General features: G+C 53.1%; 10 protein-coding genes across 10 annotated transcripts; 8 read left to right on the top strand and 2 right to left on the bottom strand.

The window, feature by feature from the left end:
• Positions 1 to 581: 581 nt before the first annotated feature.
• On the top strand, positions 582 to 4,831 carry SEPMUDRAFT_149206 (uncharacterized protein). The gene is made up of 3 exons (XM_016905411.1): positions 582 to 3,406; positions 3,459 to 3,938; positions 3,997 to 4,831. Exons 1-3 carry the CDS (start codon positions 1,276 to 1,278, stop codon positions 4,551 to 4,553), a joined length of 3,168 nt encoding a protein of 1,055 aa, XP_016760694.1. The 5' UTR covers positions 582 to 1,275; the 3' UTR covers positions 4,554 to 4,831.
• An 897-nt stretch (positions 4,832 to 5,728) lies between these two features.
• On the bottom strand, positions 5,729 to 7,211 carry SEPMUDRAFT_149204 (uncharacterized protein). Its single transcript, XM_016905410.1, has 2 exons — positions 7,014 to 7,211; positions 5,729 to 6,942 (listed from the first exon to the last, which is right to left on the bottom strand). Exons 1-2 carry the CDS (start codon positions 7,075 to 7,077, stop codon positions 6,098 to 6,100), a joined length of 909 nt encoding a protein of 302 aa, XP_016760693.1. The 5' UTR covers positions 7,078 to 7,211; the 3' UTR covers positions 5,729 to 6,097.
• Positions 7,212 to 7,343: 132 nt separating this feature from the next.
• SEPMUDRAFT_149203 (Complex1_24kDa-domain-containing protein) lies at positions 7,344 to 8,864 on the bottom strand. Its single transcript, XM_016905409.1, has 3 exons — positions 8,725 to 8,864; positions 8,352 to 8,642; positions 7,344 to 8,299 (listed from the first exon to the last, which is right to left on the bottom strand). Exons 1-3 carry the CDS (start codon positions 8,848 to 8,850, stop codon positions 7,820 to 7,822), a joined length of 897 nt encoding a protein of 298 aa, XP_016760692.1. The 5' UTR covers positions 8,851 to 8,864; the 3' UTR covers positions 7,344 to 7,819.
• Positions 8,865 to 9,574: 710 nt separating this feature from the next.
• Positions 9,575 to 10,004, top strand: SEPMUDRAFT_149202 (uncharacterized protein). The gene has a single exon (XM_016905408.1). It carries the CDS (start codon positions 9,634 to 9,636, stop codon positions 9,916 to 9,918), a length of 285 nt encoding a protein of 94 aa, XP_016760691.1. The 5' UTR covers positions 9,575 to 9,633; the 3' UTR covers positions 9,919 to 10,004.
• A 439-nt stretch (positions 10,005 to 10,443) lies between these two features.
• On the top strand, positions 10,444 to 11,235 carry SEPMUDRAFT_149201 (uncharacterized protein). The gene is made up of 2 exons (XM_016905407.1): positions 10,444 to 10,603; positions 10,682 to 11,235. The coding sequence occupies exons 1-2, from the start codon at positions 10,592 to 10,594 to the stop codon at positions 11,003 to 11,005; spliced, it is 336 nt and encodes a 111-aa protein (XP_016760690.1). The 5' UTR covers positions 10,444 to 10,591; the 3' UTR covers positions 11,006 to 11,235.
• A 60-nt stretch (positions 11,236 to 11,295) lies between these two features.
• On the top strand, positions 11,296 to 11,595 carry SEPMUDRAFT_117146 (uncharacterized protein; the record flags this gene model as incomplete). The annotated part of the gene is made up of 1 exon (XM_016901311.1): positions 11,296 to 11,595. One exon carries the CDS (start codon positions 11,296 to 11,298, stop codon positions 11,593 to 11,595), a length of 300 nt encoding a protein of 99 aa, XP_016760689.1.
• A 2,046-nt stretch (positions 11,596 to 13,641) lies between these two features.
• SEPMUDRAFT_149200 (uncharacterized protein) lies at positions 13,642 to 14,401 on the top strand. Its single transcript, XM_016905406.1, has one exon. The coding sequence runs from the start codon at positions 14,099 to 14,101 to the stop codon at positions 14,348 to 14,350; it is 252 nt and encodes an 83-aa protein (XP_016760688.1). The 5' UTR covers positions 13,642 to 14,098; the 3' UTR covers positions 14,351 to 14,401.
• Positions 14,402 to 15,061: 660 nt separating this feature from the next.
• Positions 15,062 to 18,341, top strand: SEPMUDRAFT_149199 (uncharacterized protein). Its single transcript, XM_016905405.1, has one exon. The coding sequence runs from the start codon at positions 15,245 to 15,247 to the stop codon at positions 18,251 to 18,253; it is 3,009 nt and encodes a 1,002-aa protein (XP_016760687.1). The 5' UTR covers positions 15,062 to 15,244; the 3' UTR covers positions 18,254 to 18,341.
• A 253-nt stretch (positions 18,342 to 18,594) lies between these two features.
• SEPMUDRAFT_149198 (uncharacterized protein) lies at positions 18,595 to 21,427 on the top strand. Its single transcript, XM_016905404.1, has 5 exons — positions 18,595 to 18,914; positions 19,008 to 19,024; positions 19,083 to 19,960; positions 20,014 to 20,120; positions 20,178 to 21,427. The coding sequence occupies exons 1-5, from the start codon at positions 18,699 to 18,701 to the stop codon at positions 21,234 to 21,236; spliced, it is 2,277 nt and encodes a 758-aa protein (XP_016760686.1). The 5' UTR covers positions 18,595 to 18,698; the 3' UTR covers positions 21,237 to 21,427.
• Positions 21,428 to 22,338: 911 nt separating this feature from the next.
• SEPMUDRAFT_149197 (uncharacterized protein) lies at positions 22,339 to 23,753 on the top strand. Its single transcript, XM_016905403.1, has 2 exons — positions 22,339 to 22,538; positions 22,602 to 23,753. The coding sequence occupies exons 1-2, from the start codon at positions 22,414 to 22,416 to the stop codon at positions 23,521 to 23,523; spliced, it is 1,047 nt and encodes a 348-aa protein (XP_016760685.1). The 5' UTR covers positions 22,339 to 22,413; the 3' UTR covers positions 23,524 to 23,753.
• The last annotated feature ends 723 nt before the right edge of the window (positions 23,754 to 24,476 follow it).

The raw sequence follows: 24,476 nt of genomic DNA, 5'->3' as shown, positions 1-24,476 counted from the left end.
GACACTTGTATGTTGTGCAACTTTGCCAAAGCGAGTGCGGCAGGGAGGAGGCAGAGGCTCGCTTCTCAGAAGGCAGAGGTGATGTGACGGGCCATGTCAAGATCAGGCTGCTTGCATGTGCGCCCAAGGGCGTCCGGTGATCCAGGTCTAGCAAGGATGAGAGAGAGGGTCGTGCCGTGGACTGTGGTTGTACCGTGTACGACAGCCAGTCGGCATTTTGCATAATTTGTACGGAGCCGACGAGCGGAGACTGCGGAGTTATGAATGGGAATGGTATAATACCGTCATGGTGGAGGGCATTTTTCTGTAGAACTGTTCGTCGTCGTCGTCGCTGTGACGGAGCCTCTTCAGCGCAGTTGGTAGTGAGATATATTTTATAAAGTTACCTCTAGACATTCATGCTGAAGCAGAAGAGTCTGGACGCGATGACCTCAGCTTGCATATCGCACATGGCGCGGTCGGGATCTGTGGGATGGAGATGGGAGGGCAGCCTCCGAGGGCTCAGTGAGGTGTAGAGTCAGTCTCAGTAGAGCTGCCTTCTTCAGCTGACCCCCCCTCCGACGAGTCCGACAATGCACTCACTCACCACCATCACCACCACCTTGAAGTTGAAGTTGAAGTTGAAGTTGTCGTCGTCGTCGTCGTGCCGCGTCTCTACTCTGCCTGGGCTTGTGTCGGCTTCCGGTTGTGTGTGTGGAAGAAGAGGGCTCAAACGGAAAAGTGCAAGGAGCCCAAGACGAGCGGGGCTTACCTAAGCGACTACGAAGCGGGCAGTGACGACAGTAACTCGAACTCCAGTACCTACTACAGGTCGTGCCTGCCTGACTGATCTCAGCCCAACTGGACTTGCATCGCGACTGCCTCCGCAGCAACTTGGAACATTCTACTACTCGCAGGCAGATACAGAGTCAGATACACCACTCGCCCGTTCAGCTACCATACCTTACTACACGACACCGGGCATCCGTCACCACCCGCCCTCCACACCACAACCCACCACGACACACACCAATACCCTCGCTCGCTCGCGCGCAGGCGCTGCAGCTCGGGATCAGCTGAGGCGCACCATATTCTCAGAGAGGTGTGCTCGTCTGTCCGGTGTGCAATTGTCGCGCAGAGCAGAACATCCACTGCCTGATCTCACCTACCTGGACATCGAACGACGAGACTCGAAACATCCCACTACTCCCACCATTACCACCACACCTGCGAAAGAAAAATAACGACCGCTTCGGGACCGACCGACTCTGGCTGGGTCCGCCACCGCCAGTAGCCATGTCCACGCGCGGTACTCGCACCGTCTACCGCGAGACAGACATTGAGCGCGATTCCGAACCCAGGAACTCGTATACCACGATCAAGCGATACAAGGTGCCCGAGTCCATCGCTCGCTCCGTCTACGATAACGACGATGAGGCTGTGGACAAAAAGATTGTGATCAAGCGCACCGAGCGCCGCGACTCTTCTCCTTCGGCCCATTCGAACCACACTCATCGCACCCACCGGACTCATCGCCCCCATTATGGACACTATGACGATACGGAGTGGAAGATCAAGGAGACGACCCGTGAAACGAGAGCGCCCAGCGTGCATACTCACCGAGAGCACGACGATCTGGATATTCGATTCACCAAGACTACCGCTGAGCGCGGGAGAGACCCTTCGCCAAGAAGAGATGTTCGCTACAGAGTCGTGCATCGCGACTATTCTCCAGAACACGAGCGATCCAGAAGTGAGTACAGGGTTGTGGAGCGCGAGACAGAGGTCATACGAGCGCCTTCGCCGCCGTCTCCCGAGCGCACTCAAACCCGCGAATGGCGATTTGAGCGGGAAAGATCCTTCTCTCCGCCTCAGCGTGAGCGTGAAAGGCCTTATGACATTGAGCGCTACAGCAAGAGTACCGAGTATTTCCAGCCAGCTCCCGCCCCGCAGCCCATCATCATCCGCGAATCGACTCCCCAACCACCAGTCATCATTCGCGAAGAGCGCCGAGAGGCAGCGCCCATCATCATTCGCGAGGAGCGTCGTGAACCGCAAAGGATCATTATCAAGCGAGAGGAGCCCCAGTACGAGTTTGTGGAGCGCGAGGAGGTTCGTGATGAGACTACGACTCTGGTCAAGAAAGAAGAATCGCCGCCGCCGCCTCCTCCACCAGCCCCAGAGCCGGAAAAGAAGCCTGAAGATGACTACTTCTATGAAAGAAGGATCATTGAGAGGCGAAGACGGAGCGACAGCTACGACCGTAAAACGGAGGTTCGACCTCGCGACAGTGCTTCGCAAGGTTACCACAGCGACGACAGCTACGAGTACGTTCGACATGAGACGAGGTACGGATCTGACGACGACGACAAAGGCAGTCGCCGGCGTCATCTTGCTGGTGGCGCTCTTGCTGGAATCGGAGCAGCTGAGATCCTCAGACACCACAGGAAATCGCAAGGTGAGCATGTAGGCGGTCAACTTGGCACTGTGGCTGGTGGCGCTGCATTGGGTGCAGTTGGGGCCGAGGCTATCAAGCGTGTGCGTAGCATGTCTCGACGAAGGCGGCGCTCTGGCAGTCGTTCGTATAGTGGCGAGCGAGCTCATGGTGAGAGACGCCACAGAAGACAGCGCTCGAGAGAAAGGTCGGAAGATCGTGGTTTCTCGTTTGACCACCTGACTGGTGGTCAGAAGGCACTTGGAGGTCTGGCCGCAATCGCCGCTGCCGCTGCTGCTGGTTATGCCATCAAGAACCGCAACAAAGAGACGGTGATTGTAAACGATCGAGTGCACCATCGCAGCCGCTCACGGAGACGACGTCATAGCGCTGACGGTTATGGATCTGACGGTACGGAGCATCGCGACCCTGGTCATCGCAACCGTCGCATTGCACAGGCAGGTCTGGCATCTGCTGCAGCTGCTGGCATATTCGAAAAGGTCAGATCTCGTAGCAGGAGTGGCCGCGATCGTAGCAAGTCGCGCGTCCGTACAGGAGTGCCCATCGCTGCAGCGGGTCTGGGTGGAGCTGCCCTAGCAGGTCTGTACGAGAAGAATAAGGCGAACAAGGAGGCAAAGAAGGAAATGGTCATCGAGGACGAGTTGAACAGAGGAAGACATAGAAGCCGCTCCAGGAGCCGCTCTCGACGCCCTAGCATGGTCGCTTATGGCGACGAACCCATTGAGCATGGTGATCGTGGCTACTACAGCGACGAGGAACCTGGGAGATACCGCCGTCGCGGTGGCAGCCACAGCAGCAGTCCTGATACACGCCACCGCAGCAAGAGTCGTAGGAGTCGTAGCCGCCGTGGTCTTGCCAGCGCGGGTGCTTTGGGAGCTGCAGGTGTTGGCGCAGTCGCCGCCCATGAGTGGAGCAAGCGGCGCGAGCGTAGCAGATCGCGCAGCCGCTCAAGGTCGAGACATGGCGATAGACGTAAGTCCAGTGCTAGCTTACTGTGAGAATATTGCTGACCTTTGGAACACAGGCCGCGATGATGATGACTACTACGATGACAGACGCGACGACCACTACGGCGCACCACCTATGAACAGTTCTGATCCTTACAACAACAATCCTTACCAACAAGGAGGGCAGCAATACCCATCCAGCAACTATTTCCCCCCACCACCGAACGCTGACTACACTCAACCACGAGGAAACATCGAGCCCCAGCCTGAGTATGCCCATGCCCATGCTCCATACAACCCTGCCGAGTACGCCAATCAGCCAGCCACTCAGCAGCCGTACGATCCTCAATATGGCGGCTATGGCGAACCATACCCAAGCGATCCATACGCGGGCGACCAGCGATACCCTCACGATCCCCACGCAGACGATGGGCGCAGAGGGAGAGATCCTGAGAATGTGAGTGCGCCACCGCCCAGCGTCGCAGAATATCAGCAACATCAACAGAATCATCAGCAACATGTACAGCAAGAGCGCGAATCTCAGGACGGCGGAGGAGGTGCGCCCTGAGTTTGACTTTGTGCTCGAGTGATTCCCTGCTGACTTGTGCTTGACAGATGGTGTAATGACTCCCCGTCCACGCTCTTCCAGTCGAGTGCGATTCGATCTGGAATCCAATATCGCCCACTCGCCAGACTCATCTCGTCGCAAGGATGATGCAAAGCGCGATGATCCTTCCGAGCAGCGGCACAGTGACACCGAGACCAGCGACGATCGCAAACACCGCCGCCGGCACCGTAAGAAAGGCAAGGAGCGAGCGCATGACGACGATGATGGTGACCGACCCCGTGATCGCGACCGCCACAGAAGTGATGCAGACGATCGCAAGCGCGGTAGCACTGGTCTAATGCACGACAAATACGATCGTGGACGAGCCGAGGACGAAGATAGCGTCATTGACCTTCCCGATCGTTTTGACAAGCACGGCAACCCCAAGCCAGAAGATCCTCTTGCCGCCAAGATTAATGATCTGCTTAGTGGTCGTGGTGGGGGAGGAGACCTCATCAAGACTCTTGCAGAAGGGTTCCTGGGTGGCGGAGGTAGTACCAGTGACAATCATGGTGGCGCTGATGAGGAGGAAGGCCGTAGGAGGCGAAGACGCTCAGACAGGTGATTGATGAGATATCGTGGATTGATGAGATATCGTGGATTGATGAGATATCGTGGATTGGCTGATGATCATCAATTGATTAATCGATTAGAGGAGCTGGTATTCTTCTCGGCGGTCTCTTGGTAATGCTTATTGGTTCTTGGATTTCTTTCACGATGACACGACCATGATTCTTACGAAACCCAAGTGTACGTATGCGGTGATGCAGATATAGGTTGTAGCAAAAGTCCCATAATTTTGGGACTCAACAGTCTTGATAAAGGAAAAAAAAAACGCATTGTAATCCTATCCTCGCGCCTGTTCAGCATGCAATTCTTCTTTCTGTCAATCGTGAATATCTTGTTGGGGTCCCGTTGTTGTTGTTGTTGTTGTTGTTGTTGTTGCTTGTAATTCAGAGAGTAAGGTACCTATATTACCTAGGTACATACGTGTACGCACGGGAATGGATGGAGAAGGCGAGGTCCTTATATTACCAAAGGTTTTCTGTATAGGTACAGTATAAGGTACAGTATAAGGTAAGGTAAGGTAGGTAGGTACTGTTAGTAACTGGGACATGGATAAGGGTATAACCGATGTCGCTTAAGCACAAAGATACATATAAGGCACGGGTTGGTGCATCAGAATCCAGATACTGTATCAATTGATGGCTTAGGTACATACATCTACGCACGGGAATGGATAAGGTAAAGAAGGTACCTACCTTAGGAGGTAACTTGTATTACAAAAAGCTTTTTTTTTTCTGTATAAGGTACAATATAGGTACAGTATAGGTACAGTATAGGTACAGTATAAGGTGCAGTATAGCTATAGTATAAGGTAAGGTAGGTAGGTAGGTATATTTGACAATATAGATATAGATTGTTTGTTTGTTTATATAAACATTCTTTTTAGATATATTTCTATTCTTGCTCTGCTCTGTTGTCGATTTTGTCTTGGGCTTTTTCTTTTTCTTCGTCGTGGTGGTAGTGGTGGTTGTTGTTGTTGATAATGATAATGATAACGATGTTGCTACTTGTAATTCAAAGATAAGGTAGGTACATCTATGTACGCACGAGGATAGATAGATAGTGTGTCACAAAAGCTTTCTGTATATATAGGTAGGTAGTAATAGTTACATGTAATTGTTTGTTTATATATATATGTATATAAAACCTTTTATTTCCATCCTTTCCCTTTCTCCTGTGCAAAAATTTGCTCTGTTGTCGATTGTTTTTTTGAACCTTTCTCCTCTGCGTTGTTGTTCTTGTTCTTGTTCTTGTTGTATGTAGGTGGTTTCGAAAATATACATAAGGTATGGTATGTATGCATAAGGTAAGCGAGGGTTTTTGCCGAAAAAAAGAGAGAAGAGAAGCGGAATAGTAAGGTAGGTAATAATGCGAAAACAGAAAAACAAAACCATCCATCATCATGAATCAATCCATGCATCGGCATCCATTCCATCCATCTCCTCCACATGGGTTAGTTTTTCTCTCGCCAACACAAAAAGAAAGAAAGGCAGGAGGGAGAGCAGAGCGGAGTCAAAAACATCAAACAAGAAAAAGAAATCCTCAGGCGTTACAAGCAAAGCTCTTCACCAACTCCCCATCCAACCCGACACTCTCCAACCCTTCGACACTCAACTTCTCACACAACATGCTCGCAAAGCCCTCGACTCCACTCGCATTCACCAAGACCGTCGCGAAGCTTGCACTAACCCACTGCTTCATCTGATCTTTCCCCTGCTCGACGGAAATCGGCTCTTGCAGGGCACAAATCGTCTCTCGGACCCGCTCCGCATTCATCTGCAGCGCGTCATAACTGGCAACTTCCTTCTCGCCACTCGCGCTCTGGCAGAGGGTGTCGAGATCGGAAGTCGAACTGGCTTGGGCGGCGTACAGGTATGCGTAGAGCTGGCTTTGAGCGTCGGCGTAGGCGGCGATGGCAGAGGAGTTTTTCTGTTCGGATTCGGGCACGCTGAAGGCGGCAGGGTTGGGGATTCTGCCGCCGGGTGCGGCGAGTTGGCAGGTGGCGTTGATGATGGTGTTTTCGTCGAGGAGGAAGCCGGCGACGCGCTTGTAGGAGAGGTTGTCGCACAGGTAGCCGAAGGTGTCGTAGTCGTCTGCGGCGAAGGCGCGGGTGAGGGTGGCTGCGGTCGTTTCGGTATTGGCGACGACGACTTTCGGGAGAACGTCTGAAGCGGAAGTCATCCTAGTACCGCAAGCGGATTTCTCAACCTGGGTGAGATCAAGGCCGATATTAAGCCATTTTAGGAGTTGCTTGTCTTGCAAGTCGGTGCAAGTTTGGCTTAGGCTGGAAGCGCTGGAGACGGTCCCGGCAAGTTGCCAACCGAATGCGGAAGAAAGGTTTTCTGTGACGGTGGTGGACGGGCAAGGTGGTGAAGGGTACGTTGAGCCTGTGAGAAGAAGAACGACCCTGTTAGCTGGAAGTGAGGTGAAGTCTGTTGGTGCATGTGTAATATGTTACCTGGTAGTGGAATCGCTACAGCAAAGGCCGTCGAGGCTGTGATGAGCAGACTGAAGGAGTGCATTGTCGACGTGGCTGTGGCGACTGAGGTATGTTCTTTTTTTTTCTTTCGTGTTATGTTTCTGTCGTGTCGAGGTCGTCCGGAAGAGACTCAGTTGGTTTCTGAAGCAAGCGAGTGGCAATGGTTAAACGAGTGACAAAGTGCGAAAGACCTATCAAAGGTAAGTAATCCAGTCGCTCAGCAACCAGAGAAGTTCAGCAGCTGTAAAAGTCTTTGAGGTTGATGTGAGTGAAGATAAGGTAGCCAAAGCCTTCGAAAGGAGTAGTGAATGAGGATTGACACTGGGTAGGCACTTAGCTTCTTGGTACGAGACGTATAGCACAGTAGGATAGTTGTCCGAGCGCGACAATTGAGTTCTAGGATGAAAGAGGCGACTTGGGACTAGTAGTTTCAGAAGCCAAATTTCGCATCGAGGTCCTTCCCGGGATTAGGGCAGTTTTAAAACTCCAGAACTGGCGAATGGCATCTCTCAGAGTCGTGCTCAGCAGTAGGCACGGCGCACTGTGAGACGGTTCAAGGCATGCGATACTAGTAATGACACGCAGAGGAGAGATCGCAGGATGTGCAGAAGTGTGCAGACCTCAGACCTGAAATCTGCGGATGGTGATCCGGTTGGCGCTCACGTGGCTGACTGCAACTGCTGGTTGCTGCTCGTGGTCATGCAATGAATGCACTCCGGACCATGATGCAGTGTCTGCGATGATGCTTCTTCATTGTCATCGTTGTATTTAGATCTACATCGCTCTTAGAGGGCTCCATCTTTCCTCATTATCGTCTCGATGGCCGGTGGTTCTTCCAGTAGGCTCGTGCGGCCGGCCGAGTTCTCGCATGATGTGCGTGAGCTCAACGGTCCTGGAGCTGGAATGTTCACGCCTTGCGCGGTGTAGCCCACACCGCCTTGCTTGAGCTTGTAGCCAGTGGTATTGCCCGACACTTTGTCCTTGCCCGCATCACCGGCGAGTCCTGGTGCCCAGCCACTTGCGCCCGTCTTCTCAGCTGCCTCTTTCAGCGCCCTGATCAGATCCTTGGTCTTCTCAGGCGTAAGGTCCTCGTAGTAGTCGTCATTGATCTGTACCATGGGCGCGTTGGCGCACGCACCCAAGCACTCCACTTCTGTGAATGTGAAGAGATTGTCTGCGGTCGTCTCACCGTGGTGGATTCCGAGCTCCTCCTCAATGGCCTTCATGATCACGTCACTGCCAGCGCCACCTAGTTGGCATGGTGTCTGCCCATAATCAGTATGCCATTATACACTACTCCCTCTGACTCTTACTCACAGTTGTGCAGCATTGGATATGGAATTTGCCCACGGGATTCCTGTTGTACATGGTGTAGAAAGTGGCCACCTCATATACACGCATGGGGGGCATCTCGAGCAGTCGCGCCACCTCGTTCATGACACTGATGCTGGTGAAGCCATGTTGTCGCTGGCCGAGGTCGAGAAGAGGCATGACGGCGGCCTTTTTGTATTGCGACGGGTATCGCGAAAGCACCTCCTTGATGAGCTCTTCATTGACCTTGTTGAACTTGAAGGGGATATCGGGGTTGTTCTCTGGAGTATTTCGGTGCTGCATCATCCTCGTCAGACGTCTCTTGTGCCTCCCGTCGTCCTCGTGGACAGCCGTGCAGGTTGCCTGGGGGCATGCATACCACATTGAGAGATGCGCTCTGTGCTATCCGCGTCGTCTGGAATGTCCGCTTCTGCTGTTCCCTGACGGCACTCTGGAAGGCTCGCCGCCCTCCCCGGAGAAACATGGGCGCCAGTTTGGATGCCATGGTGTGGATGTGACGTGCGGTGTTCTGTGCTGGGAGTCCGAATGTTCCTCGATCGCGGTCGCCACATAAGCGACATGCTGGTGAGTTTATTGGCTGGGACCTGCCGCTTCTCCGCTCTAGTTCTCTTACGGGTCCATTCAATGACAACACCACCAGGCTTCGTCTCCTTCAATTATATATGTACCTCTATCTAACATCAATACTACGGTGCAACACGTATATGGACATCGATACGACTCGACCAGTATATAGCAGTATTAATTATATTGAGTCCTGAGCTAAGCTGTCGTATAGAGAATGCGCCTTTAGAGAGAGTATTTACATCGGAGATTCGGAGATGCGCAGATCTGTTATTCGAAATTCGAAGAACACCACCTCTGATCCTTATACATCCGGCCTCCGCATGACCCCATTACCAGCATTATGATCAGTAGAAACAGTGCCACGTTGGTCCGATGCTGGGAGCCAGGTTCTACTTATACCCTGGAGCGTCCAGAGTGATTGGACTATCTAAGGGCGAACTCGGAGCTACATATACCTAAGGCAGGTCTACATTGTATACAGACGAACAGAACAGAGTTCTATACCGGGATGAGTCTGGTAGTTCAGCAGCGAGGACGACGTGGTAAGCATCCTCTCACTGCTGGGGGTCGGCACATATATATATCTGCCATTGCCCACATATACAGACAGGTCTTGACATCCACCTCCACCTCCACCACCTCCACGCAAACAAATCCCAGCGGCTCTACACATAATTCATCAGTACACACCGAACTCACAATGCTCACATCCTCTACCTTTACTATCCTCCTTGCCCTGATGAGCAGCGTGCATCATGCGCTTGCCTGTCAAACCATAGCGGGTATTGGTGTCGGCTGCACTGGATTTCAGAATGAGTTTTGCGATGAAGCTGCTCTCAAATGCCCAGTGGGACAATGCATGACAAAGAAGACGAGAAAGAGCATTACATGTCAATATCCCGTTCTATACCCGAAGTGCATCTACGACGTCTGTTGCCCTTCTTTTGCCTTACGATATTGGTTTGTTAGCAGAACGGGTAGCTGACATCGTATGCGTACCAGATCGAATGTTGCCCGAGATGCTAATAAGAGCGCATCGTTTGTGTCAGAGTTTGAGATGGTGATTGTCTGTCTGTTTGAATCTTCAGGAATTTGGAGGAGAGGGAAGTTTTTCGAATTCTGTTTGGGAAAGGTATATGTTGGTGCTGGGAATGCTATTGGCGTGAGATACTTCGTACCTGGCTGGCATTGGTTGTCATGTGGGGCGGGTCAATGAGGTACCATGAATCATGATAAGGGACGAAACTAAAAGGCCAAGGCAGTGATAGCCTGCAATTCGTAGGCATACAACAATGATATCTGCACCCACCACTGTTCTGCCCACCTGACGATGTAGTTAACCATTTACCGCGTGGACGAGGCGCAGCATTAGCATCGAGAGAACCTGTTGCGATCCGCGGAACGCGTAAATCGCTCGAAATTTGATTCGACTTCCTCGGGGCTATGCACCCATGTGTAACTCACTGCCGTCCTCCCCTTCGTCAACAGGGCTTCCTTATGCCATCAACAGCGCCAGCAGCATACATCCACCCATCCCCTGGCGGTTCTCACACGCTCTTCACACATCAGATACCTTACTTGCGCAAAGTTTGACGCGTTCAAGCACATATTTATTCCACACAGCAACACCATCGACCATCACATAACTCGCGAACACCATGTCCAAATACGTATGTGGCGCCCCCACCAGTAGAACTCGAGCACCAACACCATAGTAGTATACTGACAATAACGACTTCGCCTGACAGGACAACGCGCCCCCCGCCTATCCTCAGCAACCTCCACAAGCCCACTACGATGCGGGCCCCGTAGGCGGCGCAAACACCGATTATTACGGATCTGCTCCGCCGCAGCAGTATAACCCAAACTACAACCAAGGGTATCCTCCTCAAGGCTACCCGCCACAAGGTGGAATGCAGTACCAGCAAGGTCCTCCCCCGCCGGGAATGTACCAGCAGGGCATGTATCCACCCCAAGATCCAAGAGGAGGAGGAGGCTCGGGAGCTGGGGGCTGTTGTGCGGGTATCATGGCTGCGCTGGCATGTTGCTGTTGTCTCGATGTGCTGTTCTAAAAGGGAAGAGGCGGACGAGAGGAGGACGAGGAAGATGACAAGTGCAGGGCGTGATCGTGGGGATACGACAGTGGTAGAAGATGTGTGCGCGGAAAGGATTGGAGCCCGCTCCTTACAGTACTGCGAGATAAAGGCAGGGAATCAGTTCCTACTCTGTTTTGTTCTGTTCTCGCGCGCGCGCAAGGGTTTGTTGATAGGAGCGAGATCAGGTAGTACGTACTGTCGGGTAATGTTTTTTTTTCCTTCTTGAATGCGCCTTTTCTCCGCGCGCAGGTCCTGACTAGTGATATATGCCGGCAGATATCGTGAAGGAGGGCGGCTATCGAAGGCCATCTCTGCTTCGTCGACATGATAATTTGATCTGCACCTGGACCATTCTCGACTGGCCTTCCATACTCTGCGATGCCTGGATTCCTACAGGAGGTGAAATCTTCGATGATGGAATCAAGAATCTGCGAAGTGTGCTACACCACATTCTCGAAAACAGCGCCATGGAATCCACGCAGCTCGCGAGGCAGAGAAGTGTAAACCACTACAGGAGGTTGCATTCGTTCGACTGCCGGACGACTGCGCATGGGTTCCTTTCATAGGTGGCTGGTGGTGCAGAACGAGACAAGGTAAAGCCAACAATTGCGGAATCGGCAGGATGGCAGGTCGACAGTGTGTTGAAGGAGCACAAAGGAACTATAAGAGATAAACTACTTTAGGTAGCTATATGACATTTAAGTGCTGACTTCTTGAGCAGGGTTAGCTATCTGTATATACTCATCCTCCCAGGATCACTTTGCGGATTCTTTTAGGTCTTTACACGGTATAACCAAGGCAGGAATCCAAACAGCGAATGGGAACATACAGTATACAATATATGTCTGTTTGACAGGGCTTGCGATCCGAAGAGATCCTAGAACACCGAGTTCAACCCTTGTGATTCGAGAACTGGTTTATACATACCTGAGGTACGTAGAATCTTCCATATCGTGGAGGGCTTCAAAAACAGACAAGACTTGCGGCACAACGTGGAAGACCCTAGCCTAGCTGTACTGGCACAAGGTGGCTTGACGAACTGCCCTGGGGACTCAAAAGGGGTCCTGCACAATTGCCACTCATGTCATGCTCGCAGGAGTTCCTTTGAAGACCCTTTTTTTCTTTTTTGGAAGAGTAGGTACATGTATATTTGACTTTTGAGGCCATGCCTTACCTGATGTCTCATACGTCGTCGTCTACACCCTGCCACTATCTCCTTGAAGGTCCTCTAAAATAGAAGTGCTTCAGCTGGACCATTTTGGCAAAGTTTCGCGCATAGCTGCTGGTACCATACATAGTCGATAGCCATTCGATACTGAGACGAGTGCGCCTAGGTACTGACGTGACCGCCTGGGTGGCAAATACATAATCTCGAACGTTGTACATATGGGCTAGAAGATCAGGGTCCAGTATCACGAGTCGCGTATGGTGTGACAGAATAGGCTCGTCACAATCGTAAGCAAAGAGTCAGCACACAAGCAGTTCTTGTTCGGGTGTTGTTGATGCATGTGGCTGACACGCGGTTTCGGGCCTCGATCTGTCCAGGCCAGGATTTCTAGATCTGCCCGAGGGTAATTTTCTTGGTGATGTGGTGAGGAAGAAAACAACGCGAGTAGTTCTTGAGCTTTTTGTTGAACGCGCCTCCATAGAGCATGCGACGTGGTGATGCTGGCTGGCCGGAATAATACCTAAGGTACCTGACCTTACCTCCTACCTCCTACCTCCAAGGTAAGGTATGGTAAGGTATGGTGACAAAACCAGAGGCGGTGATTGCTCGTGCCATGTGTGCTTTCGAACCTGGTCGAAATGTCAGCAGCTCGAGACCATCCTTCCTGGTATCTCGAGTAGTAGGAGGTAGGGAGAACTGTATTCAAATGTTTTCCAGAGTGGTACAATCGTCGATGAATGTCTGTTCCATCGTCAGAGAGAATCTGTGGGCACCGCCGGCAAGCGAGTGGAGCTCATTCTGAAGATGACCCATGTCTCCATATACGGGCATGTATCGATTGTGACAGTGATGCGTGCACTGTGCAGAGTCTGCAGACTACCTCCTAGGAGGTGGAGGTACCACCTGGGCGGTGGAAGCCCAACAGTCAGTGTCTACCGGGCGAGCTCCGGCCGGCTACAGGTATGGCACGATAGGTACATGTATCTCGCATGCTCTAGACCTATGGATGAGCTAGCCGCTCGCTTACAGTACCATCTCTATTGCTCTGCTGATGGGACGTTCTCACCATCGGCGTGGGCCGTTACCTAACTCACCTGATCTACGTGTACTGGAGACTGGGCGACTCTGACATGATGGCTCACAATAAATGTACATGTAGGAGGTACTTCCCGTCGCAAGAAAGGTACCTTAGGTAGACATGTACTCACCGAGCTGTCGAAGACTACCAAACTACAATACCACACACCCGAACTGCCACTAGAGACGCCGCGGCCGTGTGGAAGCCAGCAATATCAGCGACAGCTTCGGATGTCCACATGGAATCTGCGATCACTCCATGGGCACATCTTTAGCGACGCATCCCCGTCAAGCGCAAAAACGATTATTCATTATTTCACGACACGAGCTACATGTAGGAGCCTAGGAGGTACTTTGACGCGGCCGCGCTAGCCCCAGAAGCCGGAGTATGCTCCGAGATCTGGCATAGGATGATATCAGGTCACCAGGATAGCGACGAATTATCAGGATACTCAATCGCCCACGCATCGGCAAGCGTGTAGCATTACTCTGGAAACACCCTGGAGAATTCCAGGTTACCTCTTAGGTCCATAGCCTTTCCATGGGCTCATCGTGCAACTGCTGGATCCGGAATACCTGTATGACGGCGCAGAAGGGCACTTGAGCGGGTGTGTGATCCTCTCCAGCTGACTCTAGCCAAAGACACCACAAAGTGTTGCGTGAAGGGTCAAGGTGCGAAGGGCGACATCCAGCCAGGTGCACAGGTGGTGTTCGAATTATCACAGGATCGGCGCTATGTGCCTCAGGTACTGCCTACCAGGCCCTACCTACATGTACCTACACAGACGGGCCAGTTGGAAGGTGGCAGAGCCTCAAGATCGTCGATGGTTCACGCAGTGACGGCACTCGTGCATTCTCTTTCAACAAGGAATAGCCGTTTACATCTCCATGTAATGGTCGAATCGAGGATTGCCAAATACGATCCAGACATGGCACGACGGCACTCGGACGCACCGCGGTGGTCGCTCGATGCTGCTGGCCATCACATGCTGCGTCGCACTATTGCCAGTGCTATTACCTATGACTGGAGGGCAGATCGGCATTCGCAGTGGGAGGTAGGAGGTAGTAGGAGGTAGCAGGAGGTAGCAGTAGTAGTATTAGTAGTTCGAATGAAAATTACATGTACCCTTTCCCAGAGAGATAGCAGCTGGTGGGATACCTAGCATGTGTTCTGTGAGGTGGTGAACATGGGCATGGACAGGTCGCATCGCTGTTCTAGTCTGCCCTGCTCGTTGCCGGCGTGGATATCGACGATCTGGCTGCATGTGCGGTTAATAAGCAGAGTGGTCTAGCTCCCGAATCTCGTCTGTCAGACATCTTCGACCACTTCTCGATCTCTATCCCAGGCTTGGCGTGCTAGAAGGGCTTCCAGATCGACTGCGTACCAAATTCATCGCCGCAAAATGCGCCTCGCTGCGATCACCTCGATGTCGCGCGCCGACATCAGACTTTTGGGCTCAGAACGGCGATGTCCACAAGAATCGACTGCGCTTAGCTTTGGCTGACAGCCCATGGCAACGTCCCACGACTGCTGTCCGATGTCCTACCAGCCTGAGATCATCTGTATGACGGAGCGCGATGGATGGCAGACTCTCTGACCCTTCTTCGCCTTGACCGTACTCCATCGCGATCCACAATACGAAAGGATACCACACTACACGTTGTTCGGAACTAAGGTATCCCACTGTAGCTGGCTGTCTTCCCACTTCCTGCACACACACACACACACACACACACACCACACACACACACACACATACACACACACCACACACACCGCCGACATACACTCTCCGTCTACGTCTGCATCTCCTGCTGCGCTGTGAGATCGGCGCACCATCGGCAACGGATAAATCCCATATTCGACCACGACGAGTTCGCCACGCCACGCCACATACCGACGAGTGTTCGGGCGTCCATGCCATCTCAATGGACTTCAACATAACTTGAGTCACCCAAATTTACCACAGATGGCTTCCAGACTTCCGCCGCCGACAATAGTCATGACTCCGCCCGCACAACCCAACATGGCATCATCTTCGGGACATCCCCGCCGACCGCCAGCGCATCGATCGGTGTCCCTGAAACAGTCGTCGCACAGTCGAAAGAGTCCCAAAGAGAGCGACACCTCGAGCGACAATAGTGCCTCGAGGGCGACGAATGGGAAGGACACAGGCAGCAATGGGTCGAAGAATAGCAGTGGATCGCCCTCGAGTCTGCAACCGCTGGGAAGGAACAGCTCTGGAGAAAGCAGCAACGCCGAGCAGTGGTTCCAGACATCGAACAACGACGTGCATGATACCAGCGCAAGCTTCAACGACAACGACCCGCCGTTTTTCAACCGCCATTCCTCGTCTTCCACCACCCCTCCGGATGCTCACGGGCAATACATGAGGAATCATATAGGGCCGCATAGCGGCCCAAACTCATTACCACTGCGTACCGAATTGCTTGCGCTGGGAGGCACAGATGGCAGTAGCACTGAGGACTTTCGGGGAGTGATTGATGACTTGACAATTGAAAATAAAGCTCTGAAGAGGAGGCTCAAGAAGTACGAGAGATTACACGATTCGCATTTGAAGGATGAAAAGCTCTTCGAGGTTCGGATACACGGTCTGCCACCTCACAAGAAACGCGAGCTGGAAGAGACACTTCGGCAGTTTGCATCGAGTCTGGGTGAGGGAGGCTTCCCTACCTTTGGATACGGATCCATCCTCCCCTCCCTGAATACCCAGAAGACAGCTTCGTCACAGACGCAAGTCTCAGATTCAGCTTATGCGTCAATGTCTGGCCAAGGATCTTCCGCTCAGTCTGGCGCCGAAGGCCGATCGAAACATAAGGCTTCGACGAACGCTCTGAGAAAGCAGAACATTCACACATATCTCCACCACATCTCCGAAGGACTGCTCCCACAGGCCAACCCAGCGAACATGTCCGAGCGTGCCAAGAAAAAGCTCGTGGCAAGAAGGCTAGAGCAGATATTCGCTGGCAAAGGCGCTGCAGCCGGTATCCACCAACATCCAATGCAGCAGCAGGAGGTCTCTCAATTAGCCGCGCGTGCAGACAGAGCTGCCGGCGAGGCTCAAGGGCTACATTCGCGACGGGAAGGGAAACGAGAAGCACGTATCATGGAGCGTGAGCGGAAGGACAATAGCAACGACGCCACCGATTCAGCTCCAGATGATGGTCCTGTTACCAAGATGGAAGAACGGAAACGCGCGCCACCCGCTCTCGTGAGCAAGACATCCACCGGTGACTCCGAGCAGCGGCCTACCCGTCCGCTTGATCTCGATCCTCACCGTGCGCAAGTACCTGCCGACAACATCGAATATATGCGCCATCTGGGATTCTCGCCACCTGACCCTGGAACCGAAGTAGCGGAAGAGGGTCATGGGTGGGTATATCTGAACCTCCTCATCAATCTTGCCCAACTCCACACATTTAGCGTCACCTCGGACTTCGTAAGGAAGGCGCTGGATGAATTCAGTTCGAAGTTTGAGATTTCCAATGATGGCAGGAAGGTCCGCTGGAAGGGAGGGTCTTCAGTGACGCATTCGAGCAGCAATGGAGATGGGTCGTCTGCAGGTGTCGACACTCCTGACGGCCAGAGTCCACGGAAACGACCAAAGCTGATCCACCGCAGCAGCGATCGGTCGGTCTCGTCCAGTTTGCAGCAGGCCAGCGCCATGTCTCGGAGAACACCTGACAATAGACTTGGGTACACGCCCTTGTTCTTCCAGAAGGACAGCCCCGATGATGGAGTGAGTTCATCGGAGGAAGAGGACGACGACGGATCATCGACTTGTCCTATGATGATGGCTGGAACCTCTACCGAAAAGACGAGCTCGGGACGACAAACTGTTGCACCCCGGAAGCACAAGACACTGAATGACGGGCCTATCATCTTCTACAACAATGCTAGGTTCTGTACAGATTTGAGTGGTGACCGCAAGACCAACGGTAATGCCAACGCACCGCCTTATACGCCTGTCATCAGCGAGCCAGTGGGCCGGTCTTGTGGTTCAACGCAGGTCAAGACTGCTGAGAAACGAGGCCCTTTGGCCAGTGCTTCTCAGCTACCAGAGCCTATGGACCTCAGTGACAATCCTATACCGGAGGCACTCGAACTCAACTTCCCCCCGACTTTCCCGTTGTCTGACGCCAACAATCCCAGCTTCGAGCCAATGGATTTACCGGTAACTGGAATTGGTGGCGTATGGCCTGCGGACAATTTCGCCATCGCTGTTGAAAGCCGACAGGTTCAGGTGCACGAGACCCGGTCTCCTCCCACCTTACTTGAGAAGCAGCGCAAATCTTTACCGGCAAGGATCACGCATATACTCGACAAGGCGAGTGTCAAGCCCCAGTCGTCCAAATTTGTCCAGAAGAGTGTCACCGCGACACAGTTACGAAATCTGATGCCATCCGAGCTACCAGCAGCGCTTTGCTACATGCCTTCTAGCGAAGACTCTACTGGGGACGACGCTTCTGATGTGGAGGACGACGTGTCCATTACACACGGTTCTCCCGGTGCACCACCCCCTGCGGCAGCACCTCAGCCTGTTGAGCTTCATTATGCGTCTTCGGAACAGGAAGAGGAGGATGACGACGATGACAGTGATGCAGAGTCGGACAGTTCTCTCGACTTACTTGCTGCTGCGCGCCAGATTGACCCTGAAGCAATCAGACAACAGGAGCGGGAGTATGACGCGCAATACGCTGACCGCCTTGCTGAAGAGATACCGGCGGGGAGCAGTGCAGCGACGGCGGGCGGCGGTAGCGGCTTCGCCAGTCCAAATGAGTCGATGACTCGCGAAGAATATGAGAAGGCCGTGAGAGCGGTACGAAAGCGACGGCAAGCCGCTGCTGCGCTGCAGCCCCGAGAGACTTCTGGAAGTATGGTGGCCCTCAATCCTTCTGCTTCCGAGGCACCATCTTCGGACGACGAGGACGATGCCATGGAGGATGATACGAATTAGCATTGCCTTTACTGTAAAGTCTTCAATTAGTCGTCCATTTTAGCGTAGATACTCCCGATAGCTCAATTGAGATTTTTGTGAACATGTGGAACATCCAGATGTCAAACGGACAGAGACAGCCTTGGCGCGGCACGCCGCGAACCCTGAATCTCTATTTTTGTAGGCCACCAATGTTTGCACAAAGTGAGCCAGGTTGACTTGCCTTCCATGACATCCATCGCAACCGCGCACTTTGCACCTCTCCTCTGGACACTGCCGAAGCGCACCTGATGCCCGCGTTGACTGAACTCTCGACGTCGCTTGTGTGCCTTTGCCTGTGACTTTTATTTCTCCCGAAGACGCCGCTGGCTGCCGGCGCTGCACTTCCGGGCGCGGCGACGACCATCTCGCGCGAGACTCGGTGTGAGGCGTTCGTTATACCGGTACCACACATCAATACTGTATAATGGACCCGCAACTGGCAGGCCTGGAGAGCTACAACAACAACAACAATAACACCAACAGCCCCAACAACCCCAACAATACCAACAACAACATTAACCACAATGACCCCGGGGCCGTGGCCGTGGCCGTGCCTGTACCGGCGCCGCCACAGCAAGAAGTCGACGAGTTTCTTAGGAAGAAGAGAAAGGCGCGCGAGCACAAAGCGTGTTACCCTTGTGTACGTCCGTTGTTGCACTTGCGACACCATTCCTTACTCCCTCAACTGCGCTCCCGGAAAGTACCCGCCGACTGACAGATGATGATATGACAGCGCCAGCGTAAAGTGAAGTAAGTTGGCGTATTGACCATGCGTTCTCGCTCGAATTTTGGCGCTGACCGGCCGAAGATGCGATCTCTCGCGCCCCTGCCAGACATGCCGAGACAGAGACCATCCCGAACTGTGTTCATATCACCCTCCCAACAAGAGACAGAACGTTGACGGGCATCCACCTGCTGCCATGATGGGCGATGCGCCCGCTGGACCGCTGCTCACTGCGCCTCCTGGACCCGGCTATGTCGCTGTAGGTACAGGCCAGCTTGATATGTTGTTTCGCCAGCTTCACAGCCTCGAGAACGCCATCACGGAATTGAGACGTGAGGTGCGCCGAAATACTGGTGATCACAGTGGCATGCACGAAAGCGATGCCACCGAGAGCAGCAATGGTCTTCGCTCGCAAAACCACACAGATCTCCACGGCCTACACACTCGGAATGAATCTGGCGAGATAGTGCATCTTGGCGGTGGCTCTGTGCCCGCCATGCTTTATGCATTGAGCCAAGGACAAACACCGGGCGCGCAAGAGCAACAGCAATTACAGGAATTCCTCGGCAAGTCTGTGCTACCCATGTTCGGCCTCGACAATGAGTCTGCGACATACCCGTTCGTTGATCTTTGGGGTCTGCCACACGGATCTCTGCAACGTGCTCGTGAGCTTGCCAGAGCACTCCCCAATGACAATCAGATCATGACACTCTTTGGAAGCTATCGCGACCTGGGCTACATCATATATCCAGGCATTGCCGACATGAAGCAGCTAGAGAACGAGCTCACCGGGTTCTTGATTACTCGGTCTTCATACCAGAACCTTGACGATGGGGTCAGTGAGAACACGATATACGGCAATAGCTTTTATTGGCTCGGAATGCTCTTTGCTGTACTTGCAAGCGGCGCCCAGTGTAGTGCATTGACGCGCAAGGAACGGGAACTTACCTCGCAGGTGTACGGTAAGGGTACCTCCACGTCCTGTGGTCAGTCAGACACATGCTAACTTGCCTAGTATGTTGCGGGTTCGAATGCTTGCGATTCACGAATTTCTTATCTCAGCCACACGCCGAGAGCATACAAGCGCTTCTCATCATCGGCAATGTGATGACCAACAATATGGTATGCCCTGCCCCAGTTGCGGCGTGTCAGCAGGCGCAAACTCCTAACCTCGCGCAGAATGCGGGAACTGCATGGTCGCTATTGGGATTGACCATCAGGCTCGCCCAAGGCCTTGGCTTGCATCAAGCATGCCCACCTCACAACACTCACGATGTTGTCCTCCCACGATCACGAATATGGTGGGCTGTAGTGTGGCAAGACAGCCTCTTGTCCATCACCTACGATCGCAATGCTTCTTTGGACGTGAATACCATGGCCATGCCACAAAACTTCGGGCCCGTCAGCTCTTATCATGCATCAATGTATCGCATGTGTAAGGTGGGTCTAGATATTGTGCGCGATCGAGCAAAAGCAGCGAGTTCTCGCGATGCCGTCGCACGCATTCATCAGCACCGCGAGGAAATCGCAAGTATTATGAGAGACTCGGCCGAGCACCTTCGCGATTCCAGACAGTGCACATCGAGCCAGGAGACACTGGAACATTGGGCACTATACCTGCACACTAGCTACGCGATGTCTGAGCTCTGTCGGCCTGCGATCAGTCCCAGAACTTCGAGCGAGCTGGTCAAGGCCTTTAAGCAAGTATGTGTCGAGAATCTGATCAACACGGTGGAAGCATTTCTCGGCTTGAACAACATTACCTTCTTCGCACGGCAGTCGTGGGCCGCAGTGCATCGGGCTTTGAGTTCAGCTCTTCTGATCGGCATTATCGGCGAGCACAGGACGAACGATCGTGCTCGCAGGCTGATTGCCCGCTTCATCGCGCTCATGAGCGATATCACTTCGACCGTGGACCCCAGTGAGATTTCCGCGCCAGTAAAACGCGGCGTCGCTGCTCTTCGCAAGCTGAACATTGAGGAGGTACGAAGTGGAAGCTTTGGAGATGCTGCATCTCTTGCCTCGCCGGTAGATGGTGGTGGTGGTGGTGGTGGTGGTGGTGTTGGCGGCGCTGTGGGTGGTAGTGACGCCAAATTTGACCGCAGTCAAATCTTCACGCCAGCCAACTCTGAGAGCGCCGGCACTGTGGATGAAGAGAACTCTCCATACTCGGTCCTGAACAGCATCCTGTGGGGTAATAACAATGGCGCACTGTCGGGAGTCAACCCGCCTGTGTGAACGTTGAACAGAGACATAATAGTTTACCTGATGATGATCACTTTGTCAACCTCCACATCCGCAATCCCGTGAAGAGTCATGGCTGTGATCTGAAGCACCAGTCGTGTGTTAGAGTGCTCCAAATGGAAGGCGGTTGATTCTACGGATCTCGACAGAGTTCAACGGCTGTTTTGCGGGTGCATATCCCCGGCGTCGAAGGCTACCGCACCGTCAGCTGAATACGACATTGTCTTGCGTAGAAATTTGGTCGCGTCCAGGGCCTCGATGACAGTCTAGCTAACGCTGCACCTGGGCAGCAACTGAGAGAGCGAGAGAGGGAGAGAAGAACGAGAGAGAGCGAGAGAGGGATTGGATGCAGCAGTAGGAGGTAGTATATCTGATACTAGGAGGTATGATCAACTCGTCCCTCCCAAATCACATCAAAAAGCAATGTGGCGACTTGTGTTCACCGTAAATAGTGTGGCGCTGTCTGCGTCAATATAGGAGGCAGTCATCGTACAGATGCGCATTGGTTGCAGGCTGGCGGTTCTCGAGTAGACAGTACGTTGTAAAGCCCCGAACATTTCCAAATTGGCTCTGGCTAGCTTAAGGAGATAGGGAGAGAAGTAGGAGGTAGTGCTTAGTGGACCTTGGATCTCGTGTTCTTTTTTTTGTTTGGGAAGCCTTCGCCGAAACCTTGGCGGCAAACGACGGCGCCACATGACAAGCCAATCACGTGCACTGTATCAAATACGAACCGCAGCCATGGACCAAAATCATTCTAAGCCCAGTTGACATTAACGGCACAATTTCGAGATACGGAGACCAAAACGGTTCCTGCAGTAGCGGCATCGAATGCTTACCACGAATAGACCCGTCGCCACCGTCTGCGCTGTCATTTTTGGCGCTGCAATTCGCTTGGGGGCTCTCGTGGTGTAGAACAATCGTGTTCCGCGATCGTATCCCTGGGCTCGTGTTATGGGAGACATCATTCCATCTTGGGAGATAGCTCCACGGCTCCTGAGATTGGTTTGAGAAGCCGTGTAATGGGAATGAGGATGTGACAGTACAAGTATCTACACCTCCCCCCGTCCATTCAGTACAGCATCACACTCTCGTTCACCGCGCATCAATAGGACAGCAGACATTCTCCCTTAATTAATCACCCGACCAATCACCACTCTTTCACCAAGGAAAAATGTACTCCGCTGCCGTCGTCGCCGCCATTGTTGGCTCCGCTGCCGCTCAGGCCTCATACGGCGCTCCAGCATCAGCATGCCCTGCTGCCGGAGACAAGGCCGCTGATGGTCGCTACAGCTGCAAGTGAGTTGGATTGATATTTGACCTCATCTCTCTGAAGTGTTCACATGCTAATCGCTACATCAGCCCAGCACACTCTTACCCTGATGGCCAGACCTGCCAGGCCAGCGATGGCTGCTACTATCTCGTCAACCAGGGCCCAGGTGTGACTGCCAGCGCCTCGAGCTCCGCCTCGGTCTACGTCGATGTGCCAGAGTACCGCACTGCATCCGCGTCTGCATCGGCCTCTAACTACGTCGACGTCCCAGAGTACCGCACTGCGACCTCGTCTGCCCCATCGGCTGCTGCATCATGCCCTGCTACAGGCTCTGCTGGACCTGATGGACGCTACTCGTGCAACCCAGCACACAGCTACCCTGATGGCCAGACCTGCCAGGCAGACAACGGCTGCTACTACCTCGTCAACCAGGGCCCAGGTGTGTACGCCAGCGCCTCGAGCTCCGCTTCGGTCTACGTCGATGTCCCAGAGTACCGCACTGCGACCTCGTCTGCCCCAGCGGCTGCTGCATCATGCCCAGCCACAGGATCTGCTGGACCTGATGGACGCTACTCGTGCAACCCAGCCCACAGCTACCCTGGCGGCCAGACCTGCCAGGCAGACAACGGCTGCTACTACCTCGTCAACCAGGGCCCAGGTGTGTACGCCAGCGCCTCGACTTCCGCCTCGGTCTACGTCGACGTCCCAGTGTACCGCACCGCCACCGTCTCTGCCATCACGACCTACTGCCCACAGCCAACCACCTTCGTGCACAGCGCATCGACCTACGTCGTCACTGCGGCTACTACCCTTACCATGGCCTGCCCAGGTGGCTGCGTCGTCACTGAGTCTGCCACTGCCCCAGCTGGTTACATGCCAACTGGCGGTCTCATCCCAGGTGCGCCAAAGAACGGTACTGGAAACTCCCCAGTTGCCTACACTGGTGGTGCCGCTTTCGCCACTGGTGGCCCATTGGCTGTCTTGGCCGCTCTCGGTGCTCTCTTCTTGTAGATGATGAAGGAGGGATAGTGTGGATAAGATTATTGTTGTTGGCGAGGAGAACTCACTCTTATGTCTGCTGCCTTGGTGGCTAACTTGAGGGGTGTTTGTGTTGGAGGTGGTGGATGGGTAAGAATGTAAATGGGATACAGATACGATCAACATGTTGTTGCATATACAGAAATCGGGTACAACAGATAGACTTCTCGTATGGTTACAACGGAACGGCGAAAAGAATTGTGTGCCATTGTCATTTTCTTTTTTTCTGTCTTTTTTTTTACCATGATGAATCCAGGACAGCATACATAGAGTGCAACGCTCCGGCATGACCTGAAGAAAGCGTTTCATCCAGACCTTGATCATATGTCTTCCATCTTCCATTGGAAAAGACGGATGTGGATCTACCGTTGCCAATTTCCTCACATCAGATCATGCCCGAGGAACTGGCTGGCTTGCATGCAGGTACAGGTACAGGTACCTCCGGTAGATTGAGAGCGGTTTTTTTTTTGATTAGGTATTGCCTACAAGTATCTAGAAGGTAAGGTACAGTATCCATATCTGTGTATGTGTATGTATATCTCCTTTTGTCTCTAACTACCTGAGGTCTATGTAGGTGGTAGAACATCGACTATGATTCTACCTCCCTGCTGCGCTGCTGCGGTCTGTCTGACCCGGTAAAGCCCGGCCGGTCTGGGCGTTTTTTTCATGGGTTGTCTGTACAGAGGTGCTAGCCGAAGTGGCCCTGGTCTGTGCAAGCGCTAGGAGCGGTCCGGCCGGGCTAGCTGATATCGGTAGTACGGGGCTGGCAAGTACGAGGAAAAATCTTCCCACTTACAGGTTTTCTCGTTGAAGAAACAGGTTGATTTGTCCATTCTCGATTAGCCCGTCGCGGACCGCCCCTAGCGTAAGCTTCGACCAGGGCCACTTCGGCAAGCACCTCTGTACTCCGAGGTCGGAAGAGAGTC

The sequence above is a fragment of the Sphaerulina musiva genome, assembly GCF_000320565.1.
Source record: "Sphaerulina musiva SO2202 unplaced genomic scaffold SEPMUscaffold_5, whole genome shotgun sequence".
Lineage (NCBI taxonomy): Eukaryota > Fungi > Ascomycota > Dothideomycetes > Mycosphaerellales > Mycosphaerellaceae > Sphaerulina > Sphaerulina musiva.
Note: the sequence above shows the minus strand (reverse complement) of the source record. Positions and strands in the feature narration are given on the sequence as shown.